At 40.7% G+C, this 23426-nt stretch overlaps 1 protein-coding gene across 1 annotated transcript in view; it reads right to left on the reverse strand.

Annotated features, from left to right (window-relative positions):
* Positions 1 to 23426, reverse strand: part of LOC106574944 (protein diaphanous homolog 3) — a 676792-nt gene that overhangs the window by 409479 nt on the left and 243887 nt on the right. The window contains exons 10-13 of the mRNA XM_082963180.1: positions 22882 to 22992; positions 20477 to 20521; positions 20246 to 20319; positions 10480 to 10596 (exon numbers count right to left, since the gene is read on the reverse strand). Of these exons, the coding sequence (XP_082819306.1) occupies positions 10480 to 10596; positions 20246 to 20319; positions 20477 to 20521; positions 22882 to 22992 (347 nt within the window). The remainder of the gene's footprint in view (positions 1 to 10479; positions 10597 to 20245; positions 20320 to 20476; positions 20522 to 22881; positions 22993 to 23426) is intronic.

Raw genomic sequence — 23426 nt, forward strand, 5'->3', positions numbered from 1 at the left:
CAGAATGTTATTTAAATAAGGACAGGGTGAACAGCAGAATGTTATTTAAATAAGGACAGGGTGAACAGCAGAATGTTATTTAAATAAGGACAGGGTGAACAGCAGAATGTTATTTAAATAAGGACAGGGTGAACAGCAGAATGTTATTTAAATAAGGACAGGGTGAACAGCAGAATGTTATTTAAATAAGGACAGGGTGAACAGCAGAATGTTATTTAAATAAGGACAGGGTGAACAGCAGAATGTTATTTAAATAAGGACAGGGTGAACAGCAGAATGTTATTTAAATAAGGACAGGGTGAACAGCAGAATGTTATTTAAATAAGGACAGGGTGAACAGCAGAATGTTATTTAAATAAGGACAGGGTGAACAGCAGAATGTTATTTAAATAAGGACAGGGTGAACAGCAGAATGTTATTTAAATAAGGACAGGGTGAACAGCAGAATGTTATTTAAATAAGGACAGGGTGAACAGCAGAATGTTATTTAAATAAGGACAGGGTGAACAGCAGAATGTTATTTAAATAAGGACAGGGTGAACAGCAGAATGTTATTTAAATAAGGACAGGGTGAACAGCAGAATGTTATTTAAATAAGGACAGGGTGAACAGCAGAATGTTATTTAAATAAGGACAGGGTGAACAGCAGAATGTTATTTAAATAAGGACAGGGTGAACAGCAGAATGTTATTTAAATAAGGACAGGGTGAACAGCAGAATGTTATTTAAATAAGGACAGGGTGAACAGCAGAATGTTATTTAAATAAGGACAGGTTGAACAGCAGAATGTTATTTAAATAAGGACAGGGTGAACAGCAGAATGTTATTTAAATAAGGACAGGGTGAACAGCAGAATGTTATTTAAATAAGGACAGGGTGAACAGCAGAATGTTATTTAAATAAGGACAGGGTGAACAGCAGAATGTTATTTAAATAAGGACAGGGTGAACAGCAGAATGTTATTTAAATAAGGACAGGGTGAACAGCAGAATGTTATTTAAATAAGGACAGGGTGAACAGCAGAATGTTATTTAAATAAGGACAGGGTGAACAGCAGAATGTTATTTAAATAAGGACAGGGTGAACAGCAGAATGTTATTTAAATAAGGACAGGGTGAACAGCAGAATGTTATTTAAATAAGGACAGGGTGAACAGCAGAATGTTATTTAAATAAGGACAGGGTGAACAGCAGAATGTTATTTAAATAAGGACAGGGTGAACAGCAGAATGTTATTTAAATAAGGACAGGTTGAACAGCAGAATGTTATTTAAATAAGGACAGGGTGAACAGCAGAATGTTATTTAAATAAGGACAGGGTGAACAGCAGAATGTTATTTAAATAAGGACAGGGTGAACAGCAGAATGTTATTTAAATAAGGACAGGGTGAACAGCAGAATGTTATTTAAATAAGGACAGGGTGAACAGCAGAATGTTATTTAAATAAGGACAGGGTGAACAGCAGAATGTTATTTAAATAAGGACAGGGTGAACAGCAGAATGTTATTTAAATAAGGACAGGGTGAACAGCAGAATGTTATTTAAAATCTCCTCCTCCTCCCATCTCCTCTCCTCCTCCTCCCCTCAACTCCCCTCTCCTCTTCCTCCTCTCCTCCTCCCCTCATGTCCTCTCCTCCTCCTCCCATCTCCTCCTCCTCCCATCTCCTCTCCACCTCCTCCCATCTCCTCCTCCTCCTCCTTCCCATCTCCTCTCCTCTCCTCCCATCTCCTCTCCTCCCATCCCCTCTCCTCCTCCTCCCATCTCCTCTCCTCCTCCTCCCATCTCCTCTCCACCTCCTCCCATCTCCTCTCCCTCTCCTCCCATCTCCTCTCCACCTCCTCCCATCTCCCATCTCCTCTCCACCTCCTCCCATCTCCTCCTCCTCCTCCTTCCCATCTCCTCTCCTCTCCTCCCATCTCCTCTCCTCCCATCCCCTCTCCTCCTCCTCCCATCTCCTCTCCTCCTCCTCCCATCTCCTCTCCACCTCCTCCCATCTCCTCTCCACGTCCTCCCATCTCCTCCTCCCCTCTCCTCCTCCCATCTCCTCTCCTCTCCTCCCATCTCTTCTCCACCTCCTCCCCTCTCCTCCTCCCCTCTCCTCCTCCTCACATCTCCCATCTCCTCTCCTCCTCCTCCTCCCATCTCCTCTCCTCCCATCTCCTCTCTTCTCCTTTCCTCCTCCTCCCCCTCATCCTCCTCTCTCAGAGTGTGATCTCTGTGTTTTATCAGCAGTCTGATTAAAGGATAATGTTAATGAGATCATCTCTACATAATATCCATAGCAGCCCCTGCTGCTAATACATTCCTGGCTGTTAATACAGCCCACTGCTCTCCTCCTCTACAAGCCTCTTTAAAAACCTCTCAATGACATCGAGCCAACAAAGAGAATGAACACTCTTTCATCTTCTGTCCTCCTGATCTGAAGAAGCCGTGCGTGCTGTTAGCTGCAAACTTTGATTTTGACTCTCTCTCTCTCTCTCTCTCTCTCTCACCCCCTCTCTCTCTCTCCCTCTCTCTCACCCCCTCTCTCTCTCTCCCCCCTCTCTCTCTCTCCCCCCTCTCCCTCTACCCCCTCTCTCTCTACCCCCCTCTCTCTACCCCCTCTCTCGCCCTCTCTCTCTACCCCTCTCTCGCCCTCTCTCTCTACCCCTCTCTCGCCCTCTCTCTCTCGCCCTCTCTCGCCCTCTCTCTCTACCCCTCTCTCGCCCTCTCTCTCTACCCCTCTCTCGCCCTCTCTCTCTCGCCCTCTCTCGCCCTCTCTCTCTACCCCTCTCTCGCCCTCTCTCTCTACCCCTCTCTCGCCCTCTCTCTCTACCCCTCTCTCGCCCTCTCTCTCTACCCCTCTCTCTCTCTCTCCCTTTCTGCCCTCTCTCTCTACCCCTCTCTCTCTCTTTTCTTTTTAATGGTGCTTTGTAAAGAGCTGTTTATGAGAGTCTCTCTCACAGCTGGATACTGGTTAAACCTGCAGCCTGATCAAAACATGACTTTATAATCTGAAGAATATGTAATGTATTATATGAAATTTGATAAAAATAAAAAAACAACGATTAGAGTGTCTGGCTAGCCGTCTTTCCGCTTCCCGCTGCGGAGAGAGACTGGGTCTGTTCTTAGTCCTGTAACGTGATTCATTTGCTCCTTTTGAAGTTATTATGGACAGAAGGTACAAACGACTAAAGAGTCAAATACCTGGACGGTTCCACAGGATCTCTCTGACTTCCTACATTCATCTCCTCCTACTGTACAGCAGAGAGAGGTGAGATGGTCCATACCTCATCACCTATTAAAGGGTTGGAAACCTCTCTCTGGATCACCTCTAATGATGCCTTCTCTCTCTCTCTGGATCACCTCTAATGATGCCTTCTCTCTCTCTCTGGATCACCTCTAATGATGCCTTCTCTCTCTCTCTGGATCACCTCTAATGATGCCTTCTCTCTCTCTCTGGATCACCTCTAATGATGCCTTCTCTCTCTCTCTCTGGATCACCTCTAATGATGCCTTCTCTCTCTCTCTGGATCACCTCTAATGATGCCTTCTCTCTCTCTCTGGATCACCTCTAATGATGCCTTCTCTCTCTCTCTGGATCACCTCTAATGATGCCTTCTCTCTCTCTCTGGATCACCTCTAATGATGCCTTCTCTCTCTCTCTCTGGATCACCTCTAATGATGCCTTCTCTCTCTCTCTGGATCACCTCTAATGATGCCTTCTCTCTCTCTCTGGATCACCTCTAATGATGCCTTCTCTCTCTCTCTGGATCACCTCTAATGATGCCTTCTCTCTCTCTCTGGATCACCTCTAATGATGCCTTCTCTCTCTCTCTCTGGATCACCTCTAATGATGCCTTCTCTCTCTCTCTGGATCACCTCTAATGATGCCTTCTCTCTCTCTCTGGATCACCTCTAATGATGCCTTCTCTCTCTCTCTGGATCACCTCTAATGATGCCTTCTCTCTCTCTCTGGATCACCTCTAATGATGCCTTCTCTCTCTCTCTCTGGATCACCTCTAATGATGCCTTCTCTCTCTCTCTCTGGATCACCTCTAATGATGCCTTCTCTCTCTCTCTGGATCACCTCTAATGATGCCTTCTCTCTCTCTCTGGATCACCTCTAATGATGCCTTCTCTCTCTCTCTGGATCACCTCTAATGATGCCTTCTCTCTCTCTCTCTGGATCACCTCTAATGATGCCTTCTCTCTCTCTCTGGATCACCTCTAATGATGCCTTCTCTCTCTCTCTCTGGATCACCTCTAATGATGCCTTCTCTCTCTCTCTGGATCACCTCTAATGATGCCTTCTCTCTCTCTCTGGATCACCTCTAATGATGCCTTCTCTTCTCTCTCTGGATCACCTCTAATGATGCCTTCTCTCTCTCTCTGGATCACCTCTAATGATGCCTTCTCTCTCTCTCTGGATCACCTCTAATGATGCCTTCTCTCTCTCTCTCTGGATCACCTCTAATGATGCCTTCTCTCTCTCTCTGGATCACCTCTAATGATGCCTTCTCTCTCTCTCTGGATCACCTCTAATGATGCCTTCTCTCTCTCTCTGGATCACCTCTAATGATGCCTTCTCTCTCTCTCTGGATCACCTCTAATGATGCCTTCTCTCTCTCTCTGGATCACCTCTAATGATGCCTTCTCTCTCTCTCTCTGGATCACCTCTAATGATGCCTTCTCTCTCTCTCTGGATCACCTCTAATGATGCCTTCTCTCTCTCTCTGGATCACCTCTAATGATGCCTTCTCTCTCTCTCTGGATCACCTCTAATGATGCCTTCTCTCTCTCTCTGGATCACCTCTAATGATGCCTTCTCTCTCTCTCTGGATCACCTCTAATGATGCCTTCTCTCTCTCTCTGGATCACCTCTAATGATGCCTTCTCTCTCTCTCTGGATCACCTCTAATGATGCCTTCTCTCTCTCTCTGGATCACCTCTAATGATGCCTTCTCTCTCTCTCTGGATCACCTCTAATGATGCCTTCTCTCTCTCTCTGGATCACCTCTAATGATGCCTTCTCTCTCTCTCTGGATCACCTCTAATGATGCCTTCTCTCTCTCTCTGGATCACCTCTAATGATGCCTTCTCTCTCTCTCTGGATCACCTCTAATGATGCCTTCTCTCTCTCTCTGGATCACCTCTAATGATGCCTTCTCTCTCTCTCTGGATCACCTCTAATGATGCCTTCTCTCTCTCTCTCTGGATCACCTCTAATGATGCCTTCTCTCTCTCTCTGGATCACCTCTAATGATGCCTTCTCTCTCTCTCCTGGATCACCTCTAATGATGCCTTCTCTCTCTCTCTCTGGATCACCTCTAATGATGCCTTCTCTCTCTCTCTGGATCACCTCTAATGATGCCTTCTCTCTCTCTCTGGATCACCTCTAATGATGCCTTCTCTTCTCTCTCTGGATCACCTCTAATGATGCCTTCTCTCTCTCTCTCTGGATCACCTCTAATGATGCCTTCTCTCTCTCTCTCTGGATCACCTCTAATGATGCCTTCTCTCTCTCTCTCTGGATCACCTCTAATGATGCCTTCTCTCTCTCTCTGGATCACCTCTAATGATGCCTTCTCTCTCTCTCTCTGGATCACCTCTAATGATGCCTTCTCTCTCTCTCTGGATCACCTCTAATGATGCCTTCTCTCTCTCTCTGGATCACCTCTAATGATGCCTTCTCTCTCTCTCTGGATCACCTCTAATGATGCCTTCTCTCTCTCTCTGGATCACCTCTAATGATGCCTTCTCTCTCTCTCTGGATCACCTCTAATGATGCCTTCTCTCTCTCTCTGGATCACCTCTAATGATGCCTTCTCTTCTCTCTCTGGATCACCTCTAATGATGCCTTCTCTCTCTCTCTGGATCACCTCTAATGATGCCTTCTCTCTCTCTCTGGATCACCTCTAATGATGCCTTCTCTCTCTCTCTCTGGATCACCTCTAATGATGCCTCTCTCTCTCTCTCTGGATCACCTCTAATGATGCCTTCTCTCTCTCTCTGGATCACCTCTAATGATGCCTTCTCTCTCTCTCTGGATCACCTCTAATGATGCCTTCTCTCTCTCTCTGGATCACCTCTAATGATGCCTTCTCTCTCTCTCTCTGGATCACCTCTAATGATGCCTTCTCTCTCTCTCTGGATCACCTCTAATGATGCCTTCTCTCTCTCTCTGGATCACCTCTAATGATGCCTTCTCTCTCTCTCTGGATCACCTCTAATGATGCCTTCTCTCTCTCTCTGGATCACCTCTAATGATGCCTTCTCTCTCTCTCTGGATCACCTCTAATGATGCCTTCTCTCTCTCTCTGGATCACCTCTAATGATGCCTTCTCTCTCTCTCTCTGGATCACCTCTAATGATGCCTTCTCTCTCTCTCTCTGGATCACCTCTAATGATGCCTTCTCTCTCTCTCTGGATCACCTCTAATGATGCCTTCTCTCTCTCTCTGGATCACCTCTAATGATGCCTTCTCTCTCTCTCTCTGGATCACCTCTAATGATGCCTTCTCTCTCTCTCTGGATCACCTCTAATGATGCCTTCTCTCTCTCTCTCTGGATCACCTCTAATGATGCCTTCTCTCTCTCTCTGGATCACCTCTAATGATGCCTTCTCTCTCTCTCTCTGGATCACCTCTAATGATGCCTTCTCTCTCTCTCTCTGGATCACCTCTAATGATGCCTTCTCTCTCTCTCTGGATCACCTCTAATGATGCCTCTCTCTCTCTCTCTCTGGATCACCTCTAATGATGCCTTCTCTCTCTCTCTGGATCACCTCTAATGATGCCTTCTCTCTCTCTCTGGATCACCTCTAATGATGCCTTCTCTCTCTCTCTCTGGATCACCTCTAATGATGCCTTCTCTCTCTCTCTCTGGATCACCTCTAATGATGCCTTCTCTCTCTCTCTGGATCACCTCTAATGATGCCTTCTCTCTCTCTCTGGATCACCTCTAATGATGCCTTCTCTCTCTCTCTGGATCACCTCTAATGATGCCTTCTCTCTCTCTCTGGATCACCTCTAATGATGCCTTCTCTCTCTCTCTGGATCACCTCTAATGATGCCTTCTCTCCTCTCTCTGGATCACCTCTAATGATGCCTTCTCTCTCTCTCTCTGGATCACCTCTAATGATGCCTTCTCTCTCTCTCTCTGGATCACCTCTAATGATGCCTTCTCTCTCTCTCTGGATCACCTCTAATGATGCCTTCTCTCTCTCTCTCTGGATCACCTCTAATGATGCCTTCTCTTCTCTCTCTGGATCACCTCTAATGATGCCTTCTCTCTCTCTCTCTGGATCACCTCTAATGATGCCTTCTCTCTCTCTCTGGATCACCTCTAATGATGCCTTCTCTCTCTCTCTCTGGATCACCTCTAATGATGCCTTCTCTCTCTCTCTCTGGATCACCTCTAATGATGCCTTCTCTCTCTCTCTCTGGATCACCTCTAATGATGCCTTCTCTCTCTCTCTCTGGATCACCTCTAATGATGCCTTCTCTCTCTCTCTCTGGATCACCTCTAATGATGCCTTCTCTCTCTCTCTCTGGATCACCTCTAATGATGCCTTCTCTCTCTCTCTGGATCACCTCTAATGATGCCTTCTCTCTCTCTCTCTCTGGATCACCTCTAATGATGCCTTCTCTCTCTCTCTGGATCACCTCTAATGATGCCTTCTCTCTCTCTCTGGATCACCTCTAATGATGCCTTCTCTCTCTCTCTGGATCACCTCTAATGATGCCTTCTCTCTCTCTCTGGATCACCTCTAATGATGCCTTCTCTCTCTCTCTCTGGATCACCTCTAATGATGCCTTCTCTCTCTCTCTGGATCACCTCTAATGATGCCTTCTCTCTCTCTCTGGATCACCTCTAATGATGCCTTCTCTCTCTCTCTGGATCACCTCTAATGATGCCTTCTCTCTCTCTCTCTCTGGATCACCTCTAATGATGCCTTCTCTCTCTCTCTCTGGATCACCTCTAATGATGCCTTCTCTCTCTCTCTGGATCACCTCTAATGATGCCTTCTCTCTCTCTCTCTGGATCACCTCTAATGATGCCTTCTCTCTCTCTCTCTGGATCACCTCTAATGATGCCTTCTCTCTCTCTCTGGATCACCTCTAATGATGCCTTCTCTCTCTCTCTGGATCACCTCTAATGATGCCTTCTCTCTCTCTCTGGATCACCTCTAATGATGCCTTCTCTCTCTCTCTGGATCACCTCTAATGATGCCTTCTCTCTCTCTCTCTGGATCACCTCTAATGATGCCTTCTCTCTCTCTCTGGATCACCTCTAATGATGCCTTCTCTCTCTCTCTCTGGATCACCTCTAATGATGCCTTCTCTCTCTCTCTCTGGATCACCTCTAATGATGCCTTCTCTCTCTCTCTGGATCACCTCTAATGATGCCTTCTCTCTCTCTCTGGATCACCTCTAATGATGCCTTCTCTCTCTCTCTGGATCACCTCTAATGATGCCTTCTCTCTCTCTCTCTGGATCACCTCTAATGATGCCTTCTCTCTCTCTCTCTGGATCACCTCTAATGATGCCTTCTCTCTCTCTCTCTGGATCACCTCTAATGATGCCTTCTCTCTCTCTCTGGATCACCTCTAATGATGCCTTCTCTCTCTCTCTGGATCACCTCTAATGATGCCTTCTCTCTCTCTCTGGATCACCTCTAATGATGCCTTCTCTCTCTCTCTGGATCACCTCTAATGATGCCTTCTCTCTCTCTCTGGATCACCTCTAATGATGCCTTCTCTCTCTCTCTGGATCACCTCTAATGATGCCTTCTCTCTCTCTCTCTGGATCACCTCTAATGATGCCTTCTCTCTCTCTCTGGATCACCTCTAATGATGCCTTCTCTCTCTCTCTGGATCACCTCTAATGATGCCTTCTCTCTCTCTCTGGATCACCTCTAATGATGCCTTCTCTCTCTCTCTGGATCACCTCTAATGATGCCTTCTCTCTCTCTCTCTGGATCACCTCTAATGATGCCTTCTCTCTCTCTCTGGATCACCTCTAATGATGCCTTCTCTCTCTCTCTGGATCACCTCTAATGATGCCTTCTCTCTCTCTCTCTGGATCACCTCTAATGATGCCTTCTCTCTCTCTCTCTGGATCACCTCTAATGATGCCTTCTCTCTCTCTCTGGATCACCTCTAATGATGCCTTCTCTCTCTCTCTGGATCACCTCTAATGATGCCTTCTCTCTCTCTCTCTGGATCACCTCTAATGATGCCTTCTCTCTCTCTCTCTGGATCACCTCTAATGATGCCTTCTCTCTCTCTCTCTGGATCACCTCTAATGATGCCTTCTCTCTCTCTCTGGATCACCTCTAATGATGCCTTCTCTCTCTCTCTCTGGATCACCTCTAATGATGCCTTCTCTCTCTCTCTGGATCACCTCTAATGATGCCTTCTCTCTCTGGATCACCTCTAATGATGCCTTCTCTCTCTCTCTGGATCACCTCTAATGATGCCTTCTCTCTCTCTCTGGATCACCTCTAATGATGCCTTCTCTCTCTCTCTGGATCACCTCTAATGATGCCTTCTCTCTCTCTCTGGATCACCTCTAATGATGCCTTCTCTCTCTCTCTCTCTGGATCACCTCTAATGATGCCTTCTCTCTCTCTCTCTGGATCACCTCTAATGATGCCTTCTCTCTCTCTCTCTCTGGATCACCTCTAATGATGCCTTCTCTCTCTCTCTGGATCACCTCTAATGATGCCTTCTCTCTCTCTCTGGATCACCTCTAATGATGCCTTCTCTCTCTCTCTGGATCACCTCTAATGATGCCTTCTCTCTCTCTCTCTCTGGTTCAAAGACAGATTTATTAACGTAATGTTATAATAGATTATACTCCCTCACTCCCTCCCTCAGTCATTACACTCCTTCCTCTTCCTCTCCATGTCTCTCTTGATGTTTACCATGAGGGCAATTCGTACCTTACATCTTAAGGAACATCTTACCAGACGAGGCAGTAATATCTATAGAACATCTACGTGGATGAAGGAACATCTTACCAGACGAGGCAGTAATATCTATAGAACATCTACGTGGATGAAGGAACATCTTACCAGACGAGGCAGTAATATCTATAGAACATCTACGTGGATGAAGGAACATCTTACCAGACGAGGCAGTAATATCTATAGAACATCTACGTGGATGAAGGAACATCTTACCAGACGAGGCAGTAATATCTATAGAACATCTACGTGGATGAAGGAACATCTTAGCAGACGAGGCAGTAATATCTATAGAACATCTACGTGGATGAAGGAACATCTTACCAGACGAGGCAGTAATATCTATAGAACATCTACGTGGATGAAGGAACATCTTAGCAGACGAGGCAGTAATATCTATAGAACATCTACGTGGATGAAGGAACATCTTACCAGACGAGGCAGTAGTTGCTGAAGAAGGATAAGAGGAGGAGGAAGAGGAGGAGGAGGATGTATGTGTGTGTGTGGATTGAGGCGGAGAGATCTTACCGGACAAAGTAGTCGTTCCGGATAAGCATTAGGTGTTGTAGAATGGAGAGGAAGAAGACCTCCGCCCCGCTGTCCTTCACCATACTGTGAACCACGTTGAACACATCTCCCACATCAGTAAACACAGGGTTCAGGACTCATACCTTCACATCATTAACTATACATTATAATAAAACAACATGAATTACATCAGGGAATTCATTTCATTAATTCAGAATTTACATGAGGAGGCTGAAAACAGGAGGACAGAGATATGGTATTGTAGACATTAAAGTTATATGGTATTATAGAGACTATAGATATATGGTATTGTAGTGACTATAGATACACGGTACTGTAGAGACTATAGATATGGTATTGTAGAGACTATAGATATATGGTATTGTGGAGACTATAGATATGGTATTATAGAGACTATAGATACACAGTATTGTAGAGACTATAGATATGGTATTGTAGAGATTATAGAGATATGGTATTGTAGAGACTATAGATATGGTATTATAGAGACTATAGATATGGTATTATAGAGACTATAGATATGGTATTATAGAGACTATAGAGATATGGTACTGTAGAGACTATAGATATGGTATTATAGAGACTATAGAGATATGATATTGTAGAGACTATAGAGATATGGTATTGTAGAGACTATAGAGATATGGTATTGTAGAGACTATAGAGATATGGTATTATAGAGACTATAGAGATATGGTATTATAGAGACTATAGAGATATGGTACTATAGAGACTATAGAGATATGGTATTATAGAGACTATAGAGATATGGTACTATAGAGACTATAGAGATATGGTATTATAGAGACTATAGAGATATGGTATTATAGAGACTATAGAGATATGGTATTATAGAGACCTTAGATACACGGTACTGTAGAGACTATAGATATGGTGTTGTAGAGACTATAGAGATATGGTACTGTAGAGACTATAGATATGGTACTGTAGAGACTATAGATATGGTATTATAGAGAATATAGAGATATGGTATTATAGAGACTATAGAGACTATAGAGATATGGTATTGTAGAGATTATAGAGATATGGTATTGTAGAGACTATAGATATGGTATTATAGAGACTACAGGGATATGGTATTATAGAGACTATAGATACACAGTACTGTAGAGACTATAGATATGGTATTATAGAGACTATAGAGATATGGTATTGTAGAGACTATAGATATGGTATTGTAGAGACTATAGATACACTGTACTGTAGAGACTATAGATATGGTATTATAGAGACTATAGAGATATGGTATTGTAGAGACTATAGATATGGTATTGTAGAGACTATAGATATGGTACTGTAGAGACTATAGATATGGTATTATAGAGACTATAGAGATATGGTATTATAGAGACTATAGATATGGTACTGTAGAGACTATAGAGATATGGTATTAGAGAGACTATAGATATGGTATTGTAGAGACTATAGAGATATGGTATTGTAGAGACTATAGAGATATGGTATTATAGAGACTATAGAGATATGGTACTATAGAGACTATAGAGATATGGTACTGTAGAGACTATAGATATCTATAGATATGGTATTATAGAGACTATAGAGATATGGTATTATAGAGACTATAGAGACTATAGATATATGGTATTATAGAGACTATAGAGACTATAGAGATATGGTATTGTAGAGATTATAGAGATATGGTATTGTAGAGACTATAGAAATGGTATTATAGAGACTATAGAGATATGGTATTATAGAGACTATAGAGATATGGTATTATAGAGACTATAGATACACAGTACTGTAGAGACTATAGATATGGTATTGTAGAGACTATAGATACACTGTACTGTACAGACTATAGATATGGTATTATAGAGACTATAGAGATATGGTATTGTAGAGACTATAGATATGGTATTGTAGAGATTATAGATATATGGTATTATAGAGACTATAGAGATATGGTATTGTAGAGACTATAGATATGGTATTGTAGAGACTATAGATATGGTATTATAGAGACTATAGATATGGTACTGTAGAGACTATAGAGATATGGTACTGTAGAGACAATAGATATATGGTACCGTAGAGACTATAGATATGGTATTGTAGAGACTATAGAGATATGGTACTGTAGAGACTATAGAGATATGGTGTTGTAGAGACTATAGAGATATGGTATTGTAGAGACTATAGAGATATGGTATTATAGAGACTATAGAGATATGGTATTATAGAGACTATAGATACACGGTACTGTAGAGACTATAGATATGGTTTTGTAGAGACAATAGAGATATGGTACTGTAGAGACTATAGAGATATGATACTGTAGAGACTATAGAGATATGATACTGTAGAGACTATAGAGATATGGTACTGTAGAGACTATAGAGATATGGTATTGTAGAGACTATAGATACACGACACGGTACTGAAGAGACTATAGATATATGGTACTGTAGAGACTATAGATATGGTTTTGTAGAGACTATAGAGATATGGTACTGTAGAGACTATAGAGATATGGTACTGTAGAGACTATAGAGATATGGTATTATAGAGACTACAGAGATATGGTATTATAGAGACTACAGAGATATGGTACTGTAGAGACTATAGATATAGTATTGTAGAGACTATAGATACACGGTACTGTAGAGACTATAGAGATATGGTATTATAGAGACTATAGAGATATGGTATTGTAGAGACTATAGATATGGTACTGTAGAGACTATAGATATAGTATTGTAGAGACAATAGATCCACGGTACTGTAAAGACTATAGAGATATGGTATTATAGAGACTATAGAGATATGGTATTATAGAGACTACAGAGATATGGTATTATAGAGACTATGGAGATATGGTATTATAGAGACTATAGAGATATGGTACTATAGAGACTATAGAGATATGGTATTATAGAGACTATAGAGATATGGTATTATAGAGACCATAGATACACGGTACTGTAGAGACTATAGAGATATGGTATTGTAGAGATATGGTATTGTATAGACTATAGAGATATGGTATTATAGAGACTATAGAGAGATGGTATTATAGAGACTATAGATATATGGTATTATAGAGACTATAGATACACGGTACTGTAGAGACTATAGATATATGGTATTGTAGAGACTATAGATACCGGTACTGAAGAGACTATAGATATATGGTATTATAGAGACTATAGAGATATGGTATTATAGAGACTATAGAGATATGGTATTATAGAGACCATAGATACACGGTACTGTAGAGACTATAGAGATATGGTATTGTAGAGATATGGTATTGTAGAGACTATAGAGATATGGTATTGTAGAGACTATAGATACACTGTACTGTAGAGACTATAGATATGGTATTATAGAGACTATAGAGATATGGTATTGTAGAGACTATAGATATGGTATTGTAGAGATTATAGATATATGGTATTATAGAGACTATAGATACACGGCATTGTAGAGACTATAGAGATATGGTATTATAGAGACTATAGAGATATGGTATTGTAGAGACTATAGATATGGTATTGTAGAGACTATAGATATGGTATTGTAGAGACTATAGATATGGTATTGTAGAGACTATAGAGATATGGTATTGTAGAGACTATAGATATGGTATTATAGAGACTATAGATATGGTATTGTAGAGACTATAGATATGGTATTGTAGAGACTATAGATATGGTACTGTAGAGACTATAGAAATGGTATTGTAGAGACTATAGATACACGGTATTATAGAGACTATAGAGATATGATATTATAGAGACTATAGAGATATGGTACTATAAAGACTATAGAGATATGGTACTATAAAGACTATAGAGATATGGTACTGTAGAGACTATAGATATGGCACTGTAGAGACTATAGATATCTATAGATATGGTATTATAGAGACTATAGAGATATGGTATTATAGAGACTATAGAGACTATAGATATATGGTATTTCTGAGACTATAGAGACTATGGAGATATGGTATTGTAGAGATTATAGAGATATGGTATTGTAGAGACTATAGAAATGGTATTATAGAGACTATAGAGATATGGTATTATAGAGACTATAGAGATATGGTATTATAGAGACTATAGATACACAGTACTGTAGAGACTATAGATATGGTATTGTAGAGACTATAGATACACTGTACTGTAGAGACTATAGATATGGTATTATAGAGACTATAGAGATATGGTATTGTAGAGACTATAGATATGCTATTGTAGAGACTATAGACATGGTATTGTAGAGACTATAGATATGGTATCGTAGAGACTATAGAGATATGGTATTGTAGAGACTATAGATATGGTATTATAGAGACTATAGAGATATGGTATTGTAGAGACTATAGATATGGTATTGTAGAGACTATAGATATGGTACTGTAGAGACTATAGAGATATGGTACTGTAGAGACTATAGAGATATGGTATTGTAGAGACTATAGAGATATGGTATTATAGAGACTATAGAGATATGGTATTATAGAGACTATAGATACACGGTACTGTAGAGACTATAGATATGGTATTGTAGAGACTATAGATACACTGTACTGTAGAGACTATAGATATGGTATTATAGAGACTATAGAGATATGGTATTGTAGAGACTATAGATATGGTATTGTAGAGACTATAGAGATATGGTACTGTAGAGACTATAGAGATATGGTGTTGTAGAGACTATAGAGATATGGTATTGTAGAGACTATAGAGATATGGTATTATAGAGACTATAGAGATATGGTATTATAGAGACTATAGATACACTGTACTGTAGAGACTATAGATATGGTATTATAGAGACTATAGAGATATGGTATTGTAGAGACTATAGATATGGTATTGTAGAGACTATAGATATATGGTATTGTAGAGACTATAGATACACGGTACTGTAGAGACTATAGATATGGTTTTGTACAGACTATAGAGATATGGTACTGTAGAGACTATAGAGATATGGTACTGTAGAGACTATAGATATGGTGTTGTAGAGACTATAGAGATATGGTATTGTAGAGACTATAGATATGGTATTGTAGAGACTATAGATATGGTACTGTAGAGACTATAGATATGGTATTATAGAGACTATAGAGATATGGTATTATAGAGACTATAGAGACTATAGATATGGTATTGTAGAGACTATAGAGATATGGTATTGTAGAGACTATAGATACACTGTACTGTAGAGACTATAGATATGGTATTATAGAGACTATAGAGATATGGTATTGTAGAGACTATAGATATGGTATTGTAGAGATTATAGATATATGGTATTATAGAGACTATAGATACACGGTATTGTAGAGACTATAGAGATATGGTATTGTAGAGACTATAGATATGGTATTGTAGAGACTATAGATATGGTACTGTAGAGACTATAGAAATGGTATTGTAGAGACTATAGATATGGTATTATAGAGACTATAGAAATGGTATTGTAGAGACTATAGATACACGGTACTGTAGAGACTATAGAGATATGGTATTATAGAGACTATAGAGATATGGTATTATAGAGACTATAGAGATATGGTACTATAAAGACTATAGAGATATGGTACTATAGAGACTATAGAGATATGGTACTGTAGAGACTATAGATATGGCACTGTAGAGACTATAGATATCTATAGATATGGTATTATAGAGACTATAGAGATGGTATTATAGAGACTATAGAGACTATAGATATATGGTATTTTTGACACTATAGAGACTATAGAGATATGGTATTGTAGAGACTATAGAAATGGTATTATAGAGACTATAGAGATATGGTATTATAGAGACTATAGATACACAGTACTGTAGAGACTATAGATATGGTATTGTAGAGACTATAGATACACTGTACTGTAGAGACTATAGATATGGTATTATAGAGACTATAGAGATATGGTATTGTAGAGACTATAAATATGGTATTGTAGAGATTATAGATATATGGTATTATAGAGACTATAGATACACGGTATTGTAGAGACTATAGAGATATGGTATTATAGAGACTATAGAGATATGGTATTGTAGAGACTATAGATATGCTATTGTAGAGACTATAGATATGGTATTGTAGAGACTATAGATATGGTATTATAGAGACTATAGAGATATGGTATTGTAGAGACTATAGATATGGTATCGTAGAGACTATAGAGATATGATATTGTAGAGACTATAGATATGGTATTATAGAGACTATAGAGATATGGTATTGTAGAGACTATAGATATGGTATTGTAGAGACTATAGATATGGTACTGTAGAGACTATAGAGATATGGTACTGTAGAGACAATAGAGATATGGTACCGTAGAGACAATAGATATGGTATTGTAGAGACTATAGAGATATGTTACTGTAGAGACTATAGAGATATGGTGTTGTAGAGACTATAGAGATATGGTATTGTAGAGACTATAGAGATATGGTATTATAGAGACTATAGAGATATGGTATTATAGAGACTATAGATACACGGTACTGTAGAGACTATAGATATGGTATTGTAGAGACTATAGATACACTGTACTGTAGAGACTATAGATATGGTATTATAGAGACTATAGAGATATGGTATTGTAGAGACTATAGATATGGTATTGTAGAGCCTATAGATATATGGTATTGTAGAGACTATAGATACACGGTACTGTAGAGACTATAGATATGGTTTTGTACAGACTATAGAGATATGGTACTGTAGAGACTATAGAGATATGGTACTGTAGAGACTATAGATATGGTGTTGTAGAGACTATAGAGATATGGTATTGTAGAGACTATAGATATGGTATTGTAGAGACTATAGATATGGTACTGTAGAGACTATAGATATGGTATTATAGAGACTATAGAGATATGGTATTATAGAGACTATAGAGACTATAGATATGGTATTGTAGAGACTATAGATACACGGTACTGTAGAAACTATAGAGATATGGTATTATAGAGACTATAGAGATATGGTATTATAGAGACTATAGAGATATGGTACTATAAAGACTATAGAGATATGGTACTATAGAGACTATAGAGATATGGTACTGTAGAGACTATAGATATGGCACTGTAGAGACTATAGATATCTATAGATATGGTATTATAGAGACTATAGAGATATGGTATTATAGAGACTATAGAGACTATAGATATATGGTATTTTTGACACTATAGAGACTATAGAGATATGGTATTGTAGAGATTATAGAGATATGGTATTGTAGAGACTATAGAAATGGTATTATAGAGACTATAGAGATATGGTATTATAGAGACTATAGATACACAGTACTGTAGAGACTATAGATATGGTATTGTAGAGACTATAGATACACTGTACTGTAGAGACTATAGAGATATGGTACTATAGAGACTATAGATACACAGTACTGTAGAGACTATAGAGATATGGTATTATAGAGACTATAGATACACAGTACTGTAGAGACTATAGATATGGTATTATAGAGACTATAGATACACTGTACTGTAGAGACTATAGATATGGTATTATAGAGACTATAGATATGGTATTATAGAGACTATAGAGATATGGTATTGTAGAGACTATAGATATGCTATTGTAGAGACTATAGATATGGTATTGTAGAGACTATAGATATGGTATCGTAGAGACTATAGAGATATGGTATTGTAGAGACTATAGATATGGTATTGTAGAGACTATAGATATGGTACTGTAGAGACTATAGAGATATGGTACTGTAGAGACAATAGAGATATGGTACCGTAGAGACAATAGATATGGTATTGTAGAGACTATAGAGATATGTTACTGTAGAGACTATAGAGATATGGTGTTGTAGAGACTATAGAGATATGGTATTGTAGAGACTATAGAGATATGGTATTATAGAGACTATAGAGATATGGTATTATAGAGACTATAGATACACAGTACTGTAGAGACTATAGATATGGTATTGTAGAGACTATAGATACACTGTACTGTAGAGACTATAGATATGGTATTATAGAGACTATAGAGATATGGTATTGTAGAGACTATAGATATGGTATTGTAGAGCCTATAGATATATGGTATTGTAGAGACTATAGATACACGGTACTGTAGAGACTATAGATATGGTTTTGTACAGACTATAGAGATATGGTACTGTAGAGACTATAGAGATATGGTACTGTAGAGACTATAGATATGGTGTTGTAGAGACTATAGAGATATGGTATTGTAGAGACTATAGATATGGTATTGTAGAGACTATAGATATGGTACTGTAGAGACTATAGATATGGTATTATAGAGACTATAGAGATATGGTATTATAGAGACTATAGAGACTATAGATATGGTATTGTAGAGACTATAGAGATATGGTATTGTAGAGACTATAGATATGGTATTGTAGAGACTATAGAGATATGGTATTGTAGAGATTATAGAGATATGGTATTATAGAGACTATAGATATGGTATTGTAGAGACTATAGAGATATGGTATTGTAGAGATTATAGAGATATGGTATTATAGAGACTATAGATATGGTATTATAGAGACTATAGATATGGTATTGTAGAGACTATAGAGATATGGTATTATAGAGACTATAGAGATATGGTATTATAGAGACTATAGATACACATTACTGTAGAGACTATAGATATGGTATTATAGAGACTATAGAGATATGGTATTGTAGAGACTATAGATATGGTATTGTAGAGATTATAGATATATGGTATTATAGAGACTATAGATATATGGTATTGTAGAGACTATAGATATATGGTATTATAGAGACTATAGATATGGTATTGTAGAGACTATAGATATGGTACTGTAGAGACTATAGAGATATGGTATTGTAGAGACTATAGAGATATGGTATTGTAGAGACTATAGAGATATGGTATTGTAGAGACTATAGATATGGTATTGTAGAGACTATAGATATGGTATTATAGAGACTATAGATATGGTATTATAGAGACTATAGATATGGTATTATAGAGACTATAGAGATATGGTATTGTAGAGACTATAGATATGGTATTATAGAGACTATAGAGATATGGTATTGTAGAGACTATAGATACACGGTACTGTAGAGACTATAGATATGGTATTGTAGAGACTATAGAGATATGGTATTATAGAGACTATAGATATGGTATTGTAGAGACTATAGATATGGTACTGTAGAGACTATAGAGATATGGTATTGTAGAGACTATAGAGATATGGTATTGTAGAGACTATAGATATGGTATTATAGAGACTATAGATATGGTATTATAGAGACTATAGATATGGTATTATAGAGACTATAGAGATATGGTATTATAGAGACTATAGAGATATGGTACTGTAGAGACTATAGATATGGTATTATAGAGACTATAGAGATATGGTACTGTAGAGACTATAGATACACGGTACTGTAGAGATGAACGAGGACAACAGCTATTGTATTAGGTCCTAATGTCAGAGAACCTTCCACGAAAGGGCTCAACAGTATCAGCTCTAGTATCTGAATATATAATGGTTATGAGACTGAATGAGGGGAGACAACGTGAGATCAACACAATACAGTATGTGAAAGACAGCGTGAGTGTGTGTGTGTGTGTCTCTCTCTTTGTGTGTGTGTGTGTGTGTGTGTGTGTGTGTGTGTGTGTGTGTGTGTGTGTGTGTGTGTACAGTAGAAAAGGATATTCCAGTTCACTCTTGATGTCCTCCAGTCGGTGACTGAGCTCCATCAGATCCTCCTCCTTGTGCTCCTCAAACACCTGTTGGGAAGAGACAGGTACATACAGGAAATACACATCAAATACGGACGCCTTTTAAACCCCTTTCACTTCACACCTTCAACGGTTATTATCTGAGATAAACATCCTGTATCATGCAGCTATTAGTTTGTCCCAAAATATAATTCAATTCATTCACCTTGAGCTGAATGTCCAGAGCTTCGTTCCTGATCGCTGTCAGATGCTGCAGGAAAGACGGAGGAAGAGAGAGGGAGGGATGAGGAAGAAGGAGCAGGAGGACAGGAGGACAGGAAGAAAGAGAGGAGAGATGAGAAGGAGGCGGAAAGGGGGACAAGAGAGACGAGGAGAGAAAATGGAGGAGGAAGAAAAAGGAAGGACAGAATGAGGAGGAAGGACAGAAGGAGGAGGAAGGACAGAAGGAGGAGGAAGGACAGAAGGAGGAGGAAGGACAGAAGGAGGAGGAAGGACAGAAGGAGGAGGAAGGACAGAAGGAGGAAAAGGAAACACAGAAGAAGGATGGAGGAAAAGGAAGGATAGAAGGAGGAAGGAGGAAAAAGAAACACAGAAGGAGGAAGGACAGAAGGAGGAGGCGGCAACAATGAATAAGGTAATTAGATCTCCATCGTAAAACAGCCTCTACAGAATATTACTCTCCTCCAGACCCCCTAAAACACCAGACAGGACATTACTCTCCTCTAGACCCCCTAAAACACCAGACAGAACATTACTCTCCTCCAGACCCCCTAAAACACCAGACAGGACATTACTCTCCTCCAGACCCCCTAAAACACCAGACAGGACATTACTCTCCTCTAGACCCCCTAAAACACCAGACAGAACATTACTCTCCTCTAGACCCCCTAAAACACCAGACAGGACATTACTCTCCTCCAGACCCTCTAAAACACCAGACAGAACATTACTCTCCTCTAGACCCCCTAAAACACCAGACAGAACATTACTCTCCTCTAGACCCCCTAAAACACCACAGAACATTACTCTCCTCTAGACCCCCTAAAACACCAGACAGAACATTACTCTCCTCTAGACCCCCTAAAACACCAGACAGAACATTACTCTCCTCTAGACCCCCTAAAACACCAGACAGAACATTACTCTCCTCTAGACCCCCTAAAACACCAGACAGAACATTACTCTCCTCTAGACCCCCTAAAACACCAGACAGGACATTACTCTCCTCCAGACCCTCTAAAACACCAGACAGAACATTACTCTCCTCTAGACCCCCTAAAACACCAGACAGGACATTACTCTCCTCTAGACCCCCTAAAACACCAGACAGAACATTACTCTCCTCCAGACCCCCTAAAACACCAGACAGGACATGACTCTCCTCTAGACCCCCTAAAACACCAGACAGGACATTACTCTCCTCTAGACCCCCTAAAACACCAGACAGAACATTACTCTCCTCTAGACCCCCTAAAACACCAGACAGAACATTACTCTCCTCTAGACCCCCTAAAACACCACAGAACATTACTCTCCTCCAGACCCCCTAAAACACCAGACAGAACATTACTCTCCTCTAGACCCCCTAAAACACCAGACAGAACATTACTCTCCTCTAGACCCCCTAAAACACCACAGAACATTACTCTCCTCTAGACCCCCTAAAACACCACAGAACATTACTCTCCTCCAGACCCCCTAAAACACCAGACAGAACATTACTCTCCTCTAGACCCCCTAAAACACCAGACAGAACATTACTCTCCTCTAGACCCCCTAAAACACCACAGAACATTACTCTCCTCTAGACCCCCTAAAACACCACAGAACATTACTCTCCTCTAGACCCCCTAAAACACCAGACAGAACATTACTCTCCTCTAGACCCCCTAAAACACCACAGAACATTACTCTCCTCTAGACCCCCTAAAACACCACAGAACATTACTCTCCTCCAGACCCCCTAAAACACCAGACAGCAGGTGCTGCATCCCAAATGGCACCCTGTTCATTTTATAGTGCACTAGTTGTGACCAGGGTACATAGGATCTGTGGAATAAAGTGGTAAACTATGTAGGGAATAGGGAGCCGTTCGGGATGCAGCCGGCGCTGTAGTGGCTGATTGCTGCTGCCATTGTTTGTTTGCCTGGTGTGTCTGTGTGTGTGTTTTGTGATTGTGTTTTGTGTGTGTGTGTATGTGTGTTGTGTGTTCCTTGCTTCTGGCGTTGTTGATAGAAGGTAAATGTTTAGGGCGGGCGGTGGAGAGAGAGAGAGAGAGAGAGAGAGAGAGAGAGAGAGAGAGAGAGAGAGGGAGAGGGAGAGGGAGAGGGAGAGGGAGAGGGAGAGGGAGAGGGAGAGAGAGAGAGAGAGAGAGAGAGAGAGAGAGAGAGAGAGAGCCGGCAGGGACAGACAACACAGCCAGCCGCCTCGTAGCGCCGCTCCCCGATTGGCTGCTTGGTGAACAACATTCTCTGAGACGTGCGACCTCTCCTCCGAGCCACGAAGCATTCAACAATATTTCAGTCAAGTGGACAACTAATTTAAATATTAATACATACATGGCTTATAGCTATACGGCTGAGGCTGGGCGGGCAGTGATGCTTAGCTTACCGGTAATATCTCGCTGAGGCCGGAGCGAATAAACTCATTCCTGATGTGAAGCCTGAAGTCCAGCTCATCTGGAGATGTCACCAGAGCATTGATGAGCTGCATACAGGCCACCTAGAATACACAGAGAGATTACATTCAGAACCACGCATTCAGACCCAGAGACGGGAGGGAGGGGGGGGGAGGGTGAGACAGAGGGAGGGAGAGGGAGAGAGGGAGGGGGGGGGGGGGGGGGGAGGGAGGGGGGGGGAGGGTGAGACAGAGGGAGGGAGAGGGAGAGAGGGAGGGAGGGAGGGGGGGGGAGGGTGAGACAGAGGGAGGGGGGGTGAGAGAGAGAGGGAGGGAGGGGGGGTGAGAGAGAGAGGGGGGGGGGGGGGAGAGGGAGGGGGAGAGAGGGTGAGAGAGAGGGAGGGAGGGAGGGAGGGTGTGTGTGTGTGTGTCCAGCAGATTCTAAATGAATCCTCTCCTGAAGACAAACCAGGACAGCAGAACTAACATCTCTATTTTACTGTAGTCACAAACTCTGAGTTCACAACAGCATACACAAC

This window comes from Salmo salar, chromosome 16 (genome assembly GCF_965601325.2).
Source record: "Salmo salar chromosome 16, fSalSal1, whole genome shotgun sequence".
Classification (NCBI taxonomy): domain Eukaryota; kingdom Metazoa; phylum Chordata; class Actinopteri; order Salmoniformes; family Salmonidae; genus Salmo; species Salmo salar.